Source organism: Psittacula echo, assembly GCF_963264785.1.
Source record: "Psittacula echo genome assembly, chromosome: 27".
Classification (NCBI taxonomy): domain Eukaryota; kingdom Metazoa; phylum Chordata; class Aves; order Psittaciformes; family Psittacidae; genus Psittacula; species Psittacula echo.
In genome coordinates this window covers 1486499-1504695 of record NC_137762.1, presented here as the reverse complement: position 1 = coordinate 1504695, position 18197 = coordinate 1486499, and the positions used below count along the sequence as shown (strand labels likewise).

The 18197-nt window shown below is 65.7% G+C and overlaps 3 protein-coding genes across 3 annotated transcripts; 2 read left to right on the top strand and 1 right to left on the bottom strand.

Moving 5' to 3' along the window:
* Positions 1-797: 797 nt before the first annotated feature.
* NAB2 (NGFI-A binding protein 2) lies at positions 798-3311 on the bottom strand. Its single transcript, XM_080635473.1, has 6 exons — positions 2503-3311; positions 2247-2380; positions 1761-1812; positions 1481-1613; positions 1197-1397; positions 798-1092 (listed from the first exon to the last, which is right to left on the bottom strand). The coding sequence occupies exons 1-6, from the start codon at positions 3298-3300 to the stop codon at positions 998-1000; spliced, it is 1413 nt and encodes a 470-aa protein (XP_080491599.1). The 5' UTR covers positions 3301-3311; the 3' UTR covers positions 798-997.
* Positions 3312-5272: 1961 nt separating this feature from the next.
* On the top strand, positions 5273-9301 carry NEMP1 (nuclear envelope integral membrane protein 1). The gene is made up of 10 exons (XM_080635465.1): positions 5273-5371; positions 5510-5634; positions 5724-5934; positions 6180-6252; positions 6352-6445; positions 6562-6676; positions 7354-7579; positions 7746-7919; positions 8247-8469; positions 8597-9301. Exons 1-9 carry the CDS (start codon positions 5293-5295, stop codon positions 8446-8448), a joined length of 1299 nt encoding a protein of 432 aa, XP_080491591.1. The 5' UTR covers positions 5273-5292; the 3' UTR covers positions 8449-8469; positions 8597-9301.
* A 1207-nt stretch (positions 9302-10508) lies between these two features.
* MYO1A (myosin IA) lies at positions 10509-16932 on the top strand (the record flags this gene model as incomplete). Its single annotated transcript, XM_080635451.1, has 28 exons — positions 10509-10631; positions 10742-10857; positions 10997-11091; positions 11179-11283; positions 11358-11404; positions 11520-11583; positions 11657-11755; positions 11839-11942; positions 12028-12175; positions 12261-12379; positions 12454-12540; positions 12624-12689; positions 12768-12872; positions 13163-13225; positions 13316-13516; positions 13595-13821; positions 13898-14098; positions 14179-14272; positions 14381-14530; positions 14611-14679; positions 14870-14956; positions 15119-15193; positions 15279-15413; positions 15494-15600; positions 15675-15807; positions 15875-16027; positions 16101-16228; positions 16809-16932. 28 exons carry the CDS (start codon positions 10509-10511, stop codon positions 16930-16932), a joined length of 3225 nt encoding a protein of 1074 aa, XP_080491577.1.
* Between the last annotated feature and the right edge of the window lie 1265 nt (positions 16933-18197).

The window sequence follows — 18197 nt, the reverse complement described above, 5'->3', positions numbered from 1 at the left end:
GGTGCACCCCCCCGCCTTGGGGGGGGGGGGGGTTCCAGTGGGGTGCGGGGGGGGGGGGGGGCAGGGATATAAGCCATAAAATAAAGTTTTATTCCCAAATAACAAAATAAATAATCTCCTGTACACGTTACAAAGGAGGAGGCGCCGCTAACGCTCGAGACAGACACCACAGTCCTATGGGGGGGGGACACACACAGGGACATGGGGACCCCGGGGCTGGGCACCGCTTATGGGGACATGGGCATGGGACAGGAGAGACCCCGAGGGGCTGGGGGGGGGGGGGGGGTAGCACCACCCCCTTGCCCATCAAACGCCACCCGCATCGTGCTGGGAAGGGGTGCACACGCGTGACCCCCGCAACACGCGTGACCCCCACACCACAGGGACGAAGGTAAATGGGGGGGTGCGGGGGGGGGTTGTGCGGGGGGGGGGGATTTATAGCTGAAACGCTGCACGTGGGTGATGCGGTGCTGCGGGGGGGTCACAACGGGTGTGCGGGGAGGGAGGAGTGGGAAGGGGGGGTCACAACGCGGTGCGTGCTGCGGGGGGGGCGGGTGCTGCGGGGGTGCTGCGGGGGGGGGGGAGCGGTGATGATGCGGGAGCACACGGTGCTGCACGTGGCTCCTGTGCGGTGATGGGGGGGGCACGGGTTGCCTGCCCGAAGGGGCCTTGGGGGGGGGGACACGGGACGGTCAGCACAAGGGGTGAGCCGAGGGGGGGCTGTACAGCAGCTTCGAGTCCATCGAGGGCTCCCCCCAGCCCCGGGGGGGGTCAGAGCCTGGTGGGACCAGGGTATTGCTGCTGCGGGGCAGGGAAGGGGGGGCACATCCCGCCGCGGCTGAGGTAACCAGAGCGTCGGTGCGGGAGAGGATGGGGCCCGGGGTGGGGGGGGGCTGCGGCCAGGCCCTCACCGGCTCCCCGCACCCGGAGCACCGCCGGTACCCGTCCCCCAGCACGTTATTGCTTCGTTAATGGTGGGGGGGGGGCTGCAGGGGCCTCACTGCCGGCTGGTCTCCTGCTCCACCTTGATGGTGCCGCGGGGGGGCTCAGGGGGGGCCGGAGGACCCCGTTCTGCCAGCCCGTCCTCGAACTCTGTGGGGAGAATGAGGGATGGGGGGGGTTGCATCAGGGAGATGCTCCCATAGAGAACAACGCAGCTGTGTCGTGTCCCCCCCCCTCGCCCCGAGGGGGCTCACCGGGTGCCGGGGGCTTCCCGGGCAGGCAGGGGCTGAGCCGCCCCACACGCTCGTGGGAGACCAAGCGGGCCAAGCGCAGCCCCTCGTCCATCAGCGTCTGCTGCAGGATGTGGCGGCTCCAGAGCCCGTGCGGGGGGAGCCCCAGGGCCACGTCGGGGCCGGCACCGGGCGGCGGCGTCAGCCGGGGACAGGCCCCCGGCACTGCGGAGAGAAGGGCGAGATTTGGGGTTACCCGATGGGGCGGGGGGGTCCGGCTGCTGCCTATGGATGGGTCCTCAACTCACCCTGCAAGTGGCCGTCGAGGCTCTCCCCAGAGAGGCTGGCGGCGTCCTCCTCCAGCCCGGCTCGGAACGCGGCCCCGGGCGGCTCCGGCCCCACCGGCAGCGGCAGCAGCTCGGGGCGGCTCTGCTCTCCCGCCTGCCGGGAGCGCGCAGTGAGCGCAGGGCAGCGGGGACGGGCCCCATCCCACCGAGAGCAAGGGGAGCTCCGCGCTGTGCGCAGCACCAGCCCCACAACCAGCACCCCGCGACCCCTGTGCCAGCATCAGTGCGGGTACGGACCCACCTCCTGCTTGAGCCGCTTGGCCGCGGTGGCTGCGCTGTCCTCGGGATGTGCCCTGCGCGGGGAAGCGGGGGGGGACACAAAGGGGCTGCGTCAGGCGTGCGGTGACCGCGCAGGGGCCCTGCGGGCAGCGCCAGCCGCCGCGAGGAGCGTGGGCCGGGCAGGGCGGTGCCGCGGCATCGGGGCTTTGGCACAGATGGAGCCGGGGGTGGCACAAGGGGGGAGCGAAGGGAAAGGGCAGCGCGGCCACAGCGCACAGAGGGAAGGGAGGGGTGAGGGATGGGGCACCCCCAGCATCATCATCCCTCCCCCCCCCCGGCATTCCAGCCATACTCCACCTCCCGCGGGTCCGAGGTCAGGCAGAAAACAACCCACACGAGGGAAAGGGGAACTTGGGTCCTGTCCCCATTGGGAAGCGCTGAGCTATGGGGCGCAGAGGGGGGTGACAGCCAAGGCTCCCCCCGTCTGGTTTGCGAGGTCCGGGCTCACCTGGACACCTTGAGCGAGGACAGGTAGGTGCTCTCCCGTGCTACCTGGCGCGAGAGGGAGAAGAGCTCGACGCGCCGCAGCAGCAGCGAGTTGTCCCGCAGGCAGAACTGCGCGGCCGCCTCGTTGATGATGAGCTGCGGGGCGCAGAGGATGCGTGAGAGGGGGGAACCCACAGCACCCCACGGCAGAGGCAGTGTCTGACCCAGCGGACCCCACCTCCCACCCCAACCAACAGCGGGACCTCGGCGCCACACACCTCGTGCAGGGTGAGCTGCTTGCCCTCGCGGCGCCGGGCCTCGCCGCGGCCGTAGATCGCGCTGTGCCGGCGGATCTCCTCCTCCTTGTGCCGGTCGCCATCCTCCAGCTGGAAGATGTGTCCCACAGCCTTGGCCAGCTTCTTGTTGAGCTTCATCAGCGCCCGCAGCTCGGCCTCGCCGCCGCGGGGGTAGTTCTGCAGCAGCCGCTCCACGCTCTCTGCCACCGTCCGCGCCAGCTCCGGCTCCAGCACCTCGGTACCCATTGCCTGCTCACCGCTGCTCCCACCCGGGGAGAAGGGGGGACCCCCAGGCTCCTCATCCCCGCCGCCCTCCGACTCAGGGGTGCTCCTCCCCGGCCACGGCGGCACCGCTGATGGTGACAGCTTCTCCCCCGGCTCTGTGGGGCTCCGGGCTGGGGGTGTCCCGGTGCTGCTGCCCCCTTTGCCCACAGCCTCACCGGGGCTGGCGTGACCGTTGCTGAGCGCCTTGCGCCCGCCCGCCTCCGAGAGCTTGAAGAGGGGGATGCTGCTGACGGGCACGGCCGAGACGGGCTGGCTGAAGAGCCCCGGGTTGGAGGCCCACTCACGCAGGGCCTTCTGGAGGCGGCGGACGTGCAGGGGTTTGGTGGCCATGCCCACCAGCGCCATGATCTCCAGGAACTCCTCCTCGCCCGCCTCGCAGAGCTGCTGCACGTCGTCCCCCCCTTGCTGGATGAAGGTCTCGTAGTAGCCCAGCAGGTTGGCGCGTTGCAGCACCCGGTACAGCTGCAGCTCCCCCAGCGTGCGGGGCAGGGCCATGGCGATCGCGCCTGCAAGACCCACGGGTCACGACGGGCAAGCAGGAGAAGCCCCCTCCCCACCAGGGAGGTGATTCAGGGGGGGCTTCAGGGTCCCCAAACCCCACGGGGCACCCCGGCTGGGTCGGACCCAGTGCCCACAGCTCCTTTAGACACAGCAAAGACACGAATGGGCCCCCCCATCCCCTCAGCAGCAGCCCCGCACCTCCCAGAGCCCCCCGTGGCGCCGGACACGCTCCCGAGGCTGCCTCATCCCCCCCCATCCCCGACGGCGCAGCGCGAGTCCCGCTCCCGCAGGGGCCGCCCTTCCCCGGCTCCCGTTCTGCTCCGTGCCCCTCGCTACCGGTGCCCCGGCCCTCCCGGCCCCTTCCGCCGTTCCCCCCCCCCCCCCGTCGGTCGCTCACCGCCGGCTTGGAGCCGCCTCCCGGCCGCTGCGCCCGCCCCGTGCGTGGCCGCTTGGAGCGGGGGGGAAGCAGCCGGAGCTCCGGGGCCGGCGGGGCCGGGGGGTGCCGGGGCTCGGGGGGGTCCCGCGGCCGGGCCGGGCGCGCTCGCTCCTTCGCTCCGCGCCGCTTCTGCTCGCCGCCCACACGGGCGGTACCGTGAAATAGCAGCGGCCCCGGCAGCGCCGCGGCGTGGGAGGCCCCGGGGGCGGATCCCGCGGCTGCCGCCCCCGTCGAGCACAGCGCGGGCGGCTGCGGCGGGGGGAGGCAGCAGCGGGCGGGGAAACCGGGACCCCCCCCCCCCACATCTCCGCTCCCGGTGCCGCTGCGCCTCCCGCCCCGAGGGGGGGGGGGTACAGGGGAGCGGCGCCCCGCACGGTGGCACCGCGGAACCGGGCGGCGAAGGAACCCCCCCATCACCGGGGCGGAGGGGACACGTACGGGGTCCCGGGGAGCCGGTGCTTGGGAGCGCAAGACCGCTGTGCTCGCAGCATCGGCGGCTCCTGCAGCATCGCGGTGCCCGTTATCCCGGCGTTGTCCCGGGAGCGCGGCCACTTCGTGCCTCAGCCCCCCCCCCCGGCTGCCCTCCGTAGGCTTCAGGGTGAACACCCCACAGCGCGGCGCGGACGGAGGTGACTCCTCGGGTTGGGGAGGAAGCGCTGAAGCCTCATCCCCCGTCCCCCCCCACCACTCCGGGCTCACGTCCCGCGCCCCGGTCCTGCGTGTCACGGCGCTATTTATACCGCTCCCTGGCACGGCTCCAGCCGCCCCTGCCCGGGGCTGGCGGGGGGCAGCCGGGTCTCAGTGCCCCGCCGTGATTGGGGGTCCTGCCCCATCCGTGCCTCCCCCTGCCCCAAAACCGGCTCCCCCCCCCGCAACCGGGGGTCCGGCTCGGCGGGGCCGCTCCCAGGCCCGGCGCTGCCCCCGGCTGACGCACATCCTCCGCCTACGGCCCCGCCGCTTCCCGGCTCCGCCGCCCACGGGCCAGGGGGGGCCGCCCGAGCCCGCTCCCCGCCTACGGGCGGCCGCTGCCCACAGGGACCGGACCCGCTCGGGGCTGCGGGAGCCCCGCGCATCGCCCCCTCCCCTCGACGTGGCCATGAACCGGGGCACGGAGCCCGCGGCCCCGGTCCTCCCCCCGCCCCCCCGGGCCCTGCGCGCTGCCCGGTGCGGGGGCTGCGGGGCGGGACTCCGCGCTCCCTCCCACGCGTGACCCCCGGCACAAAAACAACGCCTTCTGATAGGAGGAGGGGCTTGTCAATCAGGTGGGCTTGTCTCTGATTGGCTGAGGGTGCGTCTGTCAGAGCCGTTACTAAGGCGGGATTAGTGGTTGCTATGGGATGGGCTTAAACGGCCCGTCTGGTTGGTCACCGTGGTAGGCGTGCCTGGCTCCTGATAGGCTGCTAAACCAAGCTGCCTTCCGATAGGCCGGTTTGGCCTTCACTCGGCGAGGACGCAACGCCCGCGCCCTCTCTCATTGGCTGCCGCTTGCCCCTCGGTGGCCGTTGCCAGGCGGTGAGGCGGAAGGCGACGGCGCGGCCGCGGCGGGAGGGATGAAACCGGCTCCGGGGCGGCGGCGGCGGCTGCTCTGGGGCGCGTTGGTGCCGGTGCTGCTGCTGTTGGGGGCCGCAGGTACGCGGGGACCGGGGGGCTCTGCAGCCAGAAACGGGAGCAGGGGACGGGTCCGTGCCGTTCCCCACCTCCGGAGCGGGGTTATCCCCGTATCCCGGAGGATGCGGTGCTGGATCCTCCCCGCTCTGTGCCTTGCAGATGCCGAGGCAGCACCGGTGATCCCGCTCCTGGAGGGCTACACGTGCTATCACTCGACCCCGCATCACTTCTGCTACACCAACACGCACAATCCGCGGTGGCACGAGATCTGGACCAGGATGCAGGTGAGAGGAGGAGGAAGAGGAGGCGCAGGAAGGTCCTTTGGGTCCCCATGGGAACCATCGCTCCGTTTGCTCCCCTTTCCCCTGTGCAGATCCGGGTGAACAGCAGCCGCATGATCTGGGTCACCCAAGTGGACAGCGAGGAGGAGCTGGGCAAGTCCAGCGTGTGGAGTTTCCTCTCGTCCTTCCTAAAGGAGAAGCTGAACGACACCAGCATTGACGTGGATCTCTACAGCAAGAAAACCTGCTTCAAAGTGGAGCTGCTGGAGGACGGCACCGTATACTGCATCGTCCTCTTCCGACGTACGGCCCCTCCATGGTGGGGAGGCTTTAGAGGGGGCAATGAGGACACGGGCTCATGTGCTGAGGGCCGGTCCTTCCTTGGGAAGGAGAATGGGCTGCAGAGAGAAGTGTGTGTTCATCCGTGGGGTGTAACCGTAGGGCTCTGGTCAGGGGTTGCTTGCGATGCTGCCCCTTCCCTGTCCTTGTGACTGCACCCAAGGGACTCCGTGCTGGGTGTTCTCCATCCGGATTCATTCCCTTTCCAGGCTTTGACCCAAAGCTGTTCCTGGTGTTCTTCCTGGGCCTGTTGTTGTTCTTCTGTGGGGACATGCTGAGCAGGTGAGTGCCCCGGGGACGAGGAGTGTCGGGTGGCACTGCCTGCTTGTGCCTGTGCACAGGCACCCCTGAGCTGTAAAACACCTCGTGGGATCTCTGCAGGAGCCAACTCTTCTTCTACTCGGCCGGGATCAGCTTTGGCTTGCTGGCTTCATTGCTCATCCTCATCTACATGGTCTCCAAGGTCTTGCCCAAGGTGCGTGTCTGAAGAACACTATACAACTATGCAAGAGCAACCTGTGTACAAGAACAAGTTGCATGCAGCTATACGAGAGCAAGTTGTATACAGCTTGAATCTCCCATCTCTTCTAGAAGAACCATGTTTACTTCTTGCTGGTAGGGGGCTGGTCCTTCTCCCTGTACCTGCTTCAGCTGGTCTTCAAGAACCTGCGGGAGATCTGCAAGACCTACTGGCAGTACCTCCTAGGTGAGTGTGAGCCCTTTGGGCTCACTGGAGCTGCAGCAGGCTGGTTGCCAGCCATACCCTGGGCTGCATCCTGAGGAGCAGGTCGTGGAGGGAATGCTGCCCCTCTGCTGTGCTCTGTGAGAGCCCTCCTGCAGCACTGTGAGCACTCTGGTGTCCTCAACGTAAGGACATGGAGCTGTTGGAGGCCATGAGGATGAGCAGGGGCTGGAGCAGCTCCCATAGGAGCCAGGCTGAGAACATTGGGGCTGGAGCAGAGAAGCTGCCTGGAGAGCTCAGAGCAGCTTCCAGTGGCTGAAGGGGGCTACAAGGATGCTGGAGAGGGACCTGCATCAGGGAGCGATGGGACACGGGGTGATGGGTTCAGACTGGAACAGGGGAAGCTCAGATTGGAGATAAGGAAGCTCTTCCCTGTGAGGGTGCTGGGGCACGGGGATGGGTTGAATGGAGAAGGTTTGGATGCTCCATCCCTGGCATTGTTCAAGGCCAGGCTGGAGCAAGCTGCTCCAGTGGAAGGTGTCCCTGCCTGTGGCAGGGGGTTGGAACTGGATGAGCTTCAAGGTCCCATCCATCCCATTCTATGAGTCTAGGATAAGATGCTCGTTTCCTGCCAGCTCAGTGCTGCAGCCCCTGCTCCTCTGGGGCTCCTTCAGCCAGGCTGAGCCTCTGCTCTCCCACAGGTTACCTGCTCCTCATGGGCTTTGTGAGCTTCGGCATCTGCTACCGGTACGGCCCATTGAAGAATGAGCGCAGCATCAACCTCTTCTCCTGGACCCTGCAGCTCCTGGGCCTCTTACTGATGTACTCAGGCATCCAGATCCACCCCATCGCCTTGGCCTTGGTGGTCATTGCCTTCTGCACCAAGAACCTGGAGTACCCATTGTACTGGGCTTTCGCTGCCTACAGGTGAGGGCTGCATTCCCTGCTCTTGCTGCTGGATGGAGCCTATGGGGTGGGTGTCCCAGGGGGTTGTGCCCTGTTTTCCCTGGGGTTGATGCCTTGGAGCAGAAGCCAGAGGGACCCAGCAGCTCTGATCCTGCTGGATGAGCAATGACTGCTGCTGTGTTGGCAGGAGGGTGCAGAGCACCTGGCTTGGGCCGAGCCCCCCGCGCCTGCTCACGGAGGAGGAATTCCGGGTCCAGGGCGAGGTGGAGACCCGCAGAGCCCTTGAGGAGCTTCGGAGCTACTGCAGGAGCCCGGATTTCTCTGCCTGGACAGCGGTGTCCCGCATCCAGGCTCCCAAGAGGTAACGTGCCCTGGCACAGGGGTGGCCAGCCCGGGGCTCTGTGTGCTTCTGAAAGCCCAGGCTCGCTCTATGCTCCCATCCTGGCTTTAGAGATGGGGAGATGGAGGCATGGATGCTCTGTGGTGGGTTGGGAGCAGGGGAGGTGCCACAGGGGAAGGACAGATAGCGCTTGGTCCTGGTGCCAGAACACTTCACGCCGGTGTGCCGGAGCCACACAGGAGGGCACTGGGCACGTGTGTACAACAACGCGTATGTACAACACGTACATACAACAACATGTATGTACAATACATGCGCATAACGTGTGTCCTTGGGGCTCCTTACCAGGTTTGCTGACTTTGTGGGTGGCGCCTGTCATGTCACCCATGACGAGGTCTCTGTCCACGAGCGGGAGTACGGCCTTGGTGGCATCTTCCTTGAGGACCAGCTCTTCGATGAGGAGGAGGAGGAGGAGGACGATGCCGATGCCTCCATGGACAGGAATCACACCTGTAACTCCCTGCCCTACAACCACCTGTATGCTGATTGAGATTGGCTGCCTTGCGTGGAGGTGAGGGGCAGAACTGCTGCTGCCGCCGTGGAGGAGCCCCTCTTCCTGCCCCAGCACCTCTGGGCTCTGCTGGGAGCGTCCCTGTCTGCGGGGTGGGGATGGAGTGAACGCGCTGTCTCGTGTGCAGGTGCCTGGGAGGGTTGAGGTGCACGAGAGGACCTTCGGACCTGTCCCACCAGTCCCTGCGTGCTCAGCCCGTGCCCGCAGCCAGGCTGCTGCCAGGAGCGCCCTGCTCCTCCTCTTACCAAAGACACCAGAGGGCTCTGGCTGGCTGGGATCTGCCTCTGCCTTGTCTTAAACTCCCTGTGGATACCAAAAAGCCCCCGATGGAGACGTGGCTCAGCTCCGGCGCTCGAGAGAAGCCTCGAAGCCTGCGTGGTGCCCTGCTCCCCGCTGCTGCTGTGTCCTGGCAGAGGCCGGGAGCAGCCTCCTTGTCCCCCTGCCTCGTGCTCCCTGGGCTGAGGATGAGTGTGGATGTGCTTCCTCCCCTTCCCACCTTGCTGAAGTGGGGTGCTGGCACCTCCCTGTGCCATTGAAGCCTTTAACCAGTGTTATGTGGGGCCATCCCCACTGCTGCGCTCCTTCCTGGCTCTGGCAGAGTTGGAGGGGACACCCCATCTATGCAATCACAGCAGCCCTGTGAGGCCCCTTTGCTAAGCAATAACCCTGCCCCTATGGCCGCTGCTGCCCTGGCCCCATCGCAGGTTTGCTCCCCTGGCCTTGCCTTGCTTTCCTTTCCTTTCCTTCCCGTGCTGGTGTGAGCACCCTCTCTTGCTGCATCCCTCTGTGTGACTAATGACTGATTATATTTGTAATAAAGATGTATTTTGTAGCTTAGGAGCCTCCTTTGTCCATCCCAAGGATGCTGATGGTGCCTTGGGGGCAAACACCATGCCCCTGGCTGCTGTGTTCGCTATGACAGGACTCACCATGGGGGAGGAAGCTCCCTTTGTTTGCTTTGAGCTGCCAGGGGGTTTCCCTGCTTGTTCCTGCCCGGAGCTGCCACCGGGGCAGGGAGGGGAGCGCGGCCGCAGCTGCTCCGAGGGGCCGGGGGCAGCTTCCCAGCTCCTTGTGCCTCAGTTTCCCTGCCTGCGAGCGGGCACCGTGCCCTGAGGGAGGGCCCCTCCGGTCTCCCGCCCCTCCGGGGGCCGCACCGGGTGCTGGGCTGGGCTGGAGCCACTCTCAAGCTGCTGCTCTGCAATCGGGAGGTGAGTCCTGGACCCCTCCGCTCCCACCCAGCTTTGAGCACCCAAACCCTTCCCTATCCCCCCCCGGGCACCCTATCCCCACAGCACCCAACCCAGGGCACCTCCACCCCATGGGGTGTTGGGGACGCAGCGCTATGGGGAGGTTGGCGTGAGCCCTGGAGCTGAGGGTGAGTTCTTGCTCCGGTTCCCCCCTATGGGTGCTCGCTTTGGGGTCCCGCTCCCAGCAGCACGGGGGGAGGCTGTAGGGACCGGGGGGTGCCGCCTTCTCCGGATGGAGCCATCTCCATCCTTCCCCACCTCTGCGCTCGTGAACTTTCCCCGGGCACCGGTGTTACGGGGTTGGGTTTACAGCCTGCACCCGGGCTGTAAACGGGGGGTGAAGGTCACCGCAGGGACTGGGACTGCTCCGTAAGAGCCAGGTAAGGGATGGGTGGGGAGGGAGCCGGATCTCATGGGTGCCTTCAGGTGCTGCAGGGCTGTCAGCGGGGGTCCTGAGCTCCCCTGGCCCTGAGCCTGGCCCTTCCCACCCCGGCTTCCCCCTGCCAGGAAGGAGGGAGGAAGCAGAGGCTGGATTTGTCCCTGCCCCAAGAATAGGCTCCAGGTGTCCGCGTTTCCTGCCCGGGGCTCTGCTTCCCCCTTCCGGGTCCCCATCCCCATCCCGGGGTCCTGAGCGCTTCGGTGCCCTCCGTGCTTTGTCCCACCCGTGCGACGAGGTTGGGGGGGGGCACCAGGGGCTGCTGAGGACAAGGGGGGGCTGTTTTGGGGACGGAGCTGCGCGTCTGTGGCTGCAGCGCCCTCCCCTCTCCGCAGCATCCCCGGAGCCGCCCGGCCATGGAAGGCACGAACCCGCTGCTGGACGCGGCCGCGATCGGGGACCTGGTGCTGCTGGACCCGCTCAGCGAGGATTCGCTGCTCCGCACCCTGCGGGAGCGCTTCCGACGAGGAGACATCTACGTGGGCACCGGGATGGGGCTGCGGGAGGCTGCGGGGCGGGGGGGAGCAGAGCGCGGCGTCGGGGTCTGGGTCCCCCCCGCAGCCGCACGCAGCATCCTGCTTCCCTGCAGACGTACATCGGGAACGTGCTGATCTCGGTGAACCCCTACCAGCCCCTGCCCATCTACACCCCCGAGAAGGTGCAGGAGTACCGCAACTGCAACTTCTTCGCTGTGAAGCCCCACATGTGAGCGCGGGGGAGCCCCTCGGTCTCCATAGACCCTGCCCGAGGCTTTGGGGTCCGAGGGAGTGGACTCACAGCCATACAACGGGGGGCTTTTGGCGTTCCCTGCTCCAAACCCCTCCTAACGCCTCCTCACCCGCAGCTATGCCATTGCCGATGATGCCTATCGCTCGCTGCGGGACCGCGACAGGGACCAGTGCATCCTCATCACCGGGGAGAGTGGGTCTGGCAAGACGGGTAGGGGCAGGGATGCCGCTGGGGGCTCATAGGGGTGCTATGGGATGGGTGGGCACGGCCCCGGTACCCATGGCCCCTCACTCGCAGAGGCCAGCAAGCTGGTGATGTCCTACGTGGCAGCGGTGTGCAGCAAAGGGGAGGAGGTGGACAAGGTGAAGGAGCAGCTCCTGCAGTCCAACCCCGTGCTGGAGGGTAAGCGTCCTGCACCCTGCATCCATTCCACCCCCCTGGACCACGCTGTAACGCCATGTGTCCCCATCCTGCAGCCTTTGGGAATGCCAAGACCATCCGTAATGACAACTCTTCCCGCTTTGTGAGTGCCCGGGATGCTGGAGCTGTGTCCTGACGGGGCTGGAGGCACAGCAGCAGATGGGGATGTGGTTGTGGGGAGTGAATCCCCTCATCCTGATCCCAGCGCCATCCCTCAGGGCAAATACATGGATGTGGAGTTCGACTTCAAGGGGGAACCCCTGGGGGGGGTCATCAGCAATTGTGAGTAGCGACCACTCATCCTCGGGGGGGTCTCCATGCGTCGCACAGCCATGAACACTGCCCCTGCCCACAGACCTGCTGGAGAAATCCCGCATCGTGCGGCACGTCAGGGGCGAGAGGAACTTCCACATCTTCTACCAGCTCCTGGCTGGGGGCTCGGCGCAGCTGCTCCGTAGGTCCCAGCCCCATAGCACAGGGTCCAAGGGGGAGTCCATGGGGGGCTATGGCTGAGCCGCCTCCTTGTCCCCGCTCCAGAGCAGCTGAAGCTCCACCAGGACTGCCAGCACTACCCCTACCTGCGAGGGGAGAGCTGCAGCCTGCCCGGTGTGGATGATGCAGCCAACTTCCGCGCCGTGCAGGTACCACTGGGACCAGGAAGCTGTGATCCCCCCCCCCGCCAAAGCATCCCCCCCATCCTGCTGAGCTGCCCGTGTCTGTCCCCAGGATGCCATGAGGGTCATCGGCTTCTCGCCCACCGAGGTGACGGAGCTGCTGGAGGTGACGGCCGTGGTCCTCAAGCTGGGTAATGTGGAGCTGAGCAGCAGCTACCAGGCCAGCGGGATGGAGGCGTGCAGCATCGCTGAGCCGCAGGGTAGGGATGGCGATGGGACCGGTGCGGGGACCCCTTCTTGTCCCCCTGCTCCGCACCCCTCTCATCGCTGCATCCCTATGCACAGAGCTGCAGGAGATCTGTGAGCTCATCGGGCTGGACCCCGGCACGCTGGAGCAGGCGCTGTGCTCCCGCACGGTGAAGGCGCGGGATGAGATGGTGCTCACCACACTCAGCGTCCCCCAGGTGAGTACCCCCCATTGCAGCACCCAGCGGCCCCAGGAGCAGCCCCAGGAGCCCCCACTTTGTCCTCTCCATAGGGATACTATGGCCGGGATGCACTGGCCAAGAACATCTACAGCCGCCTCTTCGACTGGCTGGTGACCCGCATCAACACCAGCATCCAGGTAGAGTGCCCAGGGCGACAGGCACCGGCTCCCCCATCCTGGATGTGGCCCTGGACCCCCTCAGCACCCCGCTGTGTCCCCAGGTGAAGCCGGGCAAGCAGAGGAAGGTGATGGGTGTCCTGGATATCTACGGCTTTGAGATCTTCCAGGTGAGTGCAGGGTCCTCCCGGCCCCATTCTGCAGCACCATGGGTATGGGCATGACCGAGCAGGCCCCTTCTTTCACAGGACAACGGCTTTGAGCAGTTCATCATCAACTACTGCAATGAGAAGCTGCAGCAGATCTTCATCCTGCTGACCCTGAAGGAGGAGCAGGAGGAATACGTCCGAGAGGTACCCCCAGCCCACGCTGGCCGGGCAGGATGCGGCCCCTCTGCCTGTGCCAGAGGATGGTCCCATAGAGCCTTGGCCCCCCCAGTGATGGGGAAGTGCCGGAGCCGCCTCCGGAGCACGTCGCTCCCTCGCCCCGCTCCCTGCCGGGAGCACATTCAATTGCAGGAAGGCAGGGAGGGATTCGGGATCCCTGTCCCCGTGGCCGGACATCCGGTTCCTGCCCCACATCAGCTGGGGGGTGTCCGTGGGGCAGGCTCCAGGGGTCCATGCGCATCCCTGTCTGCTCCCAGGGTATCCAGTGGACCCCGGTGGAGTTCTTTGACAACAGCATCATCTGCAACTTGATTGAGAACGTGAGTTGCACCCAGCGGTGGGGTCCTGGGTCAGGGTCCTGGATCCCCCCCATCACATTGGTTTGGGTGACACCATCCATCCCGGTGCAGAGCAAGAGCGGGATCCTGGCCATGCTGGACGAGGAGTGCCTGCGGCCCGGCGTGGTCAATGAGGACACCTTCCTCACCAAGCTGAACCTCCTCTTCGCCACCCACAAGCACTATGAGAGCAAGGAGACCCAGAACGCCCGGCGCGTCATGGACACCAGCCTGCCTCCGCAGTGCTTCCGCATCCATCACTACGCCGGCAAGGTCCATGGGATCAGCTGGGAACGGGCGCAGAGACACGGATCCATCCCTGCTGAGCGCTGACCCCGCTCCCTCTTGTAGGTCACCTACAATGTGACGGGCTTCATAGAGAAGAACAACGACCTCCTGTTCCGTGACCTCTCACAGGCCATGTGGGCCGCCCGGCACCCACTGCTGCGCTCCCTCTTCCCCGAGGGGGACCCCCAGAAAGCCTCCCTTAAGCTACCCCCCACTGCAGGCTCCCAGTTCAAGGCCTCGGTGGCGATGCTCATGAAGAATCTCTACTCCAAGAACCCCAACTACATCAGGTACCAGCCCTATGGGGAGAGAATCAGGGCTCCAGCACCATCAGGGACCCTCTCATCCCATCACTGCCCTCCTTAGGTGCATCAAACCCAATGAGACCAAAGCAGCGATGCTCTTCACGCCGGAGCTGGTGCTGGCGCAGGTCCGGTACCTGGGGCTGATGGAGAACGTGCGGGTGCGGCGCGCGGGCTATGCCTTCCGGCAGCTCTACGGCTCCTTCCTGGAGCGATACAAGATGCTCGGCTCCCGGACCTGGCCCCGCTGGACCGGTACTGACAGGTAATGGGGATGGATGAGACAGCGAATGGTGACTCCATCATCCCTGATGCTCGGAGCAGCCTTGTGTCCCTCTGGTGCAGGGCAGGGGCTGAGGCTCTGCTGGAGGAGCTGGCGTTCCCCTCCGAGGAGCTGGCGTTTGGCCACACCAAGATCTTCATCCGCTCCCCACGCACTGTGAGTGTGGGGGCAAGGGGGGACCCTGCTATGGGGCGGGTGGGTGCCAGCCCCATGGGTCCCATTGCCGCGCTGGGGGACCCTGCTCAGTGCCCTGGTTGTCCCCAGCTCTTTGACCTGGAGCGGCGGCGCCAGGAGCGCGTGGTCCAGCTCGCCACCCTCATCCAGAAGATGATCCGGGGCTGGCGCTGCCGGACCCAGTACCAACTGATGCGCAAGAGCCAGATCATCCTCTCCGCCTGGTTCCGGGGCCACGCGGTGAGGATGGAGCAAGGCGGGGGCCTGGTCCTTGACCCCCAAGCCGGGCCCTGGAGCTCACCCCACCTCTCCCACCGCAGCAAAAGAACAAGTACAAGCAGATGAAGCGGTCAGCGCTGATGATCCAGGCTTACGTGCGCGGCTGGAAGGTGAGGGATGAGCATCCCAGGGCCACCAGGTCTCCCAGCGCAGGCAGCGGGGTGGGAAACACCACGTACCCCATGGTGGGACCGGACTCATCCCCTCTCCCTGTCTGCCATCCTTCTCCCTCCTTCTCTCTTGCTCCCTATCTGTGTTGGTGCCCCCGCTCCCCGGGCCCCCCGGGCTCTCCCCCCACAGTCTCGCCGGCTCCTGCGGGAGCTGAAGCTGCAGCAGCATCGCCACGCAGCCGCCACCACCATCGCCTCTTATTGGAGAGGGTACCAGGTAACGCACCCGCTGCGTCCGTCCTGTCTGTCTGTCTGCCTGCCTGCACCTCCTGTTCTCTCCACTGGGGACCGAATGGGGATGGAGGGGAGGGATACCCGCATCCATAGGGGTTGCCATGGGGATGCCCCGTGTCCCCATCACTGATGGGTGTCTCTGCAGGTCCGCAGGGTGTACAGGAGATATTTCCGTGCTGAGGCCAGCAGCCGCTTGGCCAACTTCATCTATCGGCGGCTGGTGAGTGGGGCTGGGGGCATGGAACCCCCCTGCTCCTACCATGGGGCTGCACCAGGGACTCTCCCGACCCCTTTCTGCCCCCCAGGTCCAGAAGTTCCTGATGGGGCTCAGCAGGAACCTGCCGCCGCTGGCGGTGATGGACCGGACCTGGCCCCCGGCGCCATACAAGTTCCTCGCCGATGCCAACCAGGAGCTGAGGAGCATCTTCTCCCGCTGGAAGGTGGGAGATGGGGACATGGAGGAGGGCTCCCTTTGGGACCTCGTGTCACTGCCATCGTCATTCACCCCTTGCCTTGGTAGTGCAAGAAGTACCGGGAGGAGCTGCCGCCGCAGCGCAAGGCCCTGCTGCAGACCAAGCTCTGTGCCAGCGAGCTCTTCAAGGACAAGAAGATGCTGTACCCCAAAAGGTGCTGGGATGGGGGGGCTGGCAGGGCGGGCGGTGATGGGGCAGCACCGTGCTCACGGCCTCTGCCCCCCCCAGCCTGCAGCAGCCCTTCCGTGGCAAGTACCTGGACCTGACACAGAACCCCAAGTACCAGAAGCTCCACGCCGTGGCCAAGGACAAGCTGGTGATGTCCGATACCGTGAGGAAGGTGAACAGAGCCAACGGCAAGGTGAGACCCCATCACTATGGCACCGGGAGGGAGCACGGGGCCACGCTGACCCCCCCGGTACCCACAGGCAGTCCCGCGCCTGCTGCTGCTCACCACCGAGCACCTCATCCTGGCTGACACCAAGGCCGCCCAACCCAAGACCGTGCTGAGCCTGGGGGACATCCGCAGTGTCTCCGTCACCCGCTTCTCCGATGGCTTCTTGGTGCTGCACCTCAAAGAGGTACCCAGGGAATGGGGCATCCCTTGGGGGGGGTCCCCGGCGCAACTGAACCCCCTCTTTCCCTCCCCCCCAGGCCTCCACAGGGGCAGCCAAAGGCGACTTCTTGCTTGTCAGTGACCACCTCATCGAGCTCGTCACCCGCCTGCACCAGACCCTCATGGACACCACTGCCCAGGCCCTGTCCCTGCACATCACGGACCAGTATGGCCGGGGCGGGGCTAACGGGGGGGGGGGCATTGAGGGGCGGGGCTAAAGGGGGTGTGGCAGGGTGGCGGCCAGGGTGGGGCATGAGCAGGATGGTCCTGATTGGCTGTAGCCCTTGAGCGGTAGCTGTAATGAAGGCAGCTGATTGGGCAGGGGTTGGGGTGGGGCTGGAAGTGTCCCCCCTTCATCCTATTCTCCCCCTCCTCAGCATCTTCACCATCCCTTTGTGATCCCCCCATTTCTTTATGATTCCCTCCCATTCCCTTATGACCCCCCATCCATTTATGATCCCACCCATCCCTTTATGATCCCCCCATTTCTTTATGATTCCCTCCCATTCCTTTATGACCCCCCATCCATTTATGATCCCACCCATCCCTTTATGATCCCCCCATTTCTTTATGATTCCCTCCCATTCCTTTATGACCCCCCATCCATTTATGATCCCACCCATCCCTTTATGATCCCCCCATTTCTTTATGATTCCCTCCCATTCCTTTATGACCCCCCATCCATTTATGATCCCTTCCATTTCTTTATGATTCCCTCCCATTCCTTTATGATCCCCGCCCTCCAGGTTCTCCACCCGCTTCCAGAAGGGCGACATGGCCATCACTGTGGTGGAGTCGGCCAAGGCTGGCACCAACGGCCCCGTTTGCAAGAAGCGGGGCAGCCACAGCATGGAGGTGCTGGTCCACTGATGGGGACCCCCTCATGCCCTGCCGGGACCCCCCGCATCCCCTGTGTGTCCTCCTCCTGCACCCAGGAGATGCTGCACCCCCATTAAAGGGATGCTGTGGTGTCGGTGTCGCAGTGTCCCCCCCGTTACAGGCGCAGCAGGGACACCCACAGTGGTGTAGATGCGGGGGGTGCTGTTCAGAGCAGAGGACAGAGCCCCCACCCTGGCCCCCCGCCTTCCCCGCTGCCTGATTGCGGCCGGCTCTCGGCTCGGCAGTGATTGGAAAGGCCCCAAATTGCAGCCACTTTTCCCATTAAGTGGAAGCAGCTCGCTCTGCCGCAGAGGCAATTTCGGGGTGGCCGCGGGTGGTTGGCACGTGAGGTCCTCGCCTCTCTGTCCCCATCTCCCCCCCATGCTCAGCATCCACAGCCCTGCTGCAGGACCCCCCCCTTGTCTCCATGCAGGGGGCCCCCCACTGCTGCATTTGGGGACCAGAGAGGAGCCGCTGCTGCACCCCATGTCCTGCAGCCCCCCGAAGCGGGGTCCCCACACAGCTGCCACCCCCCCACACTGCTTTTTCTCTCCTGCACTCATCATGCTCTCAGAGAGGGTTTTTTTCCCTGTCCCCACACGTCACCCGCGTTACCTTTGGGATCTGTCACCTCCCCATCACATCAGCATCAGCACCAGCTCCCCGGTGGGCCCTGCAGCATCGCTGTGCTGTGTCGTGCACGGGGATGGGGGGGGACACACATGTGTGACAACGCGTGCCAGGGCACTCGGGCAGCACGCAGAGGGGCACGTGCTTGTGTGCGGGGGGTACTTGACGGCAGGGATGTGCCCTGGCTCTAAGGGCTTCCCCCTCCTCTTCCCACCATGGGCTGCATCACGTCCCAGCGCAGGGACCCTCCTGCTTGTGCATGGAGAGGGGTGAAAGCCAAAAAGAAGCCCGGGGGCACCGCAGCTGTTGGCGGCTGCATCGCGCTTGGCACCACTCAAGTAGGTGTTATCCATTAATTAGGCCGGCTCTGGCCAGGCTCCCGTTTAATTAACGTCCCCAGCACTGCAGATGCTGCCCTGCCCCGGGCTGCGCTGCCACGTGAGCCACTGCTGCTGGGCCACGGGCCCACGGGGCCGCCTGTTGCTGGGGCTGATGGCGGCAGCTTCGCTTGTTGGCCTGAGTTCCCCTTCCCTCCGCTTCCCCCCAGCTCTCTGGAGTAGGGACGGTGAGGGCAGGGCAGGGATGGGGGCTCACAATACAGGAGCGGGATGCGGGGGGGTCAGGAT

Coding starts and splice junctions, on each gene's coding strand:
- NEMP1 (XM_080635465.1), top strand. CDS start 5,293: ATGAAACCGGCTCCGGGGCGGCGGCGGCGGCTGCTCTGGGGCGCGTTG. Junction 5,635..5,723: donor AGATCTGGACCAGGATGCAG/GTGAGAGGAGGA, acceptor TCCCCTGTGCAG/ATCCGGGTGAACAGCAGCCG. Junction 7,920..8,246: donor CGCATCCAGGCTCCCAAGAG/GTAACGTGCCCT, acceptor GCTCCTTACCAG/GTTTGCTGACTTTGTGGGTG.
- NAB2 (XM_080635473.1), bottom strand. CDS start 3,300: ATGGCCCTGCCCCGCACGCTGGGGGAGCTGCAGCTGTACCGGGTGCTG. Junction 1,398..1,480: donor CCTCGACGGCCACTTGCAGG/GTGAGTTGAGGA, acceptor TTCTCTCCGCAG/TGCCGGGGGCCTGTCCCCGG. Junction 1,093..1,196: donor CGGGAAGCCCCCGGCACCCG/GTGAGCCCCCTC, acceptor TTCTCCCCACAG/AGTTCGAGGACGGGCTGGCA.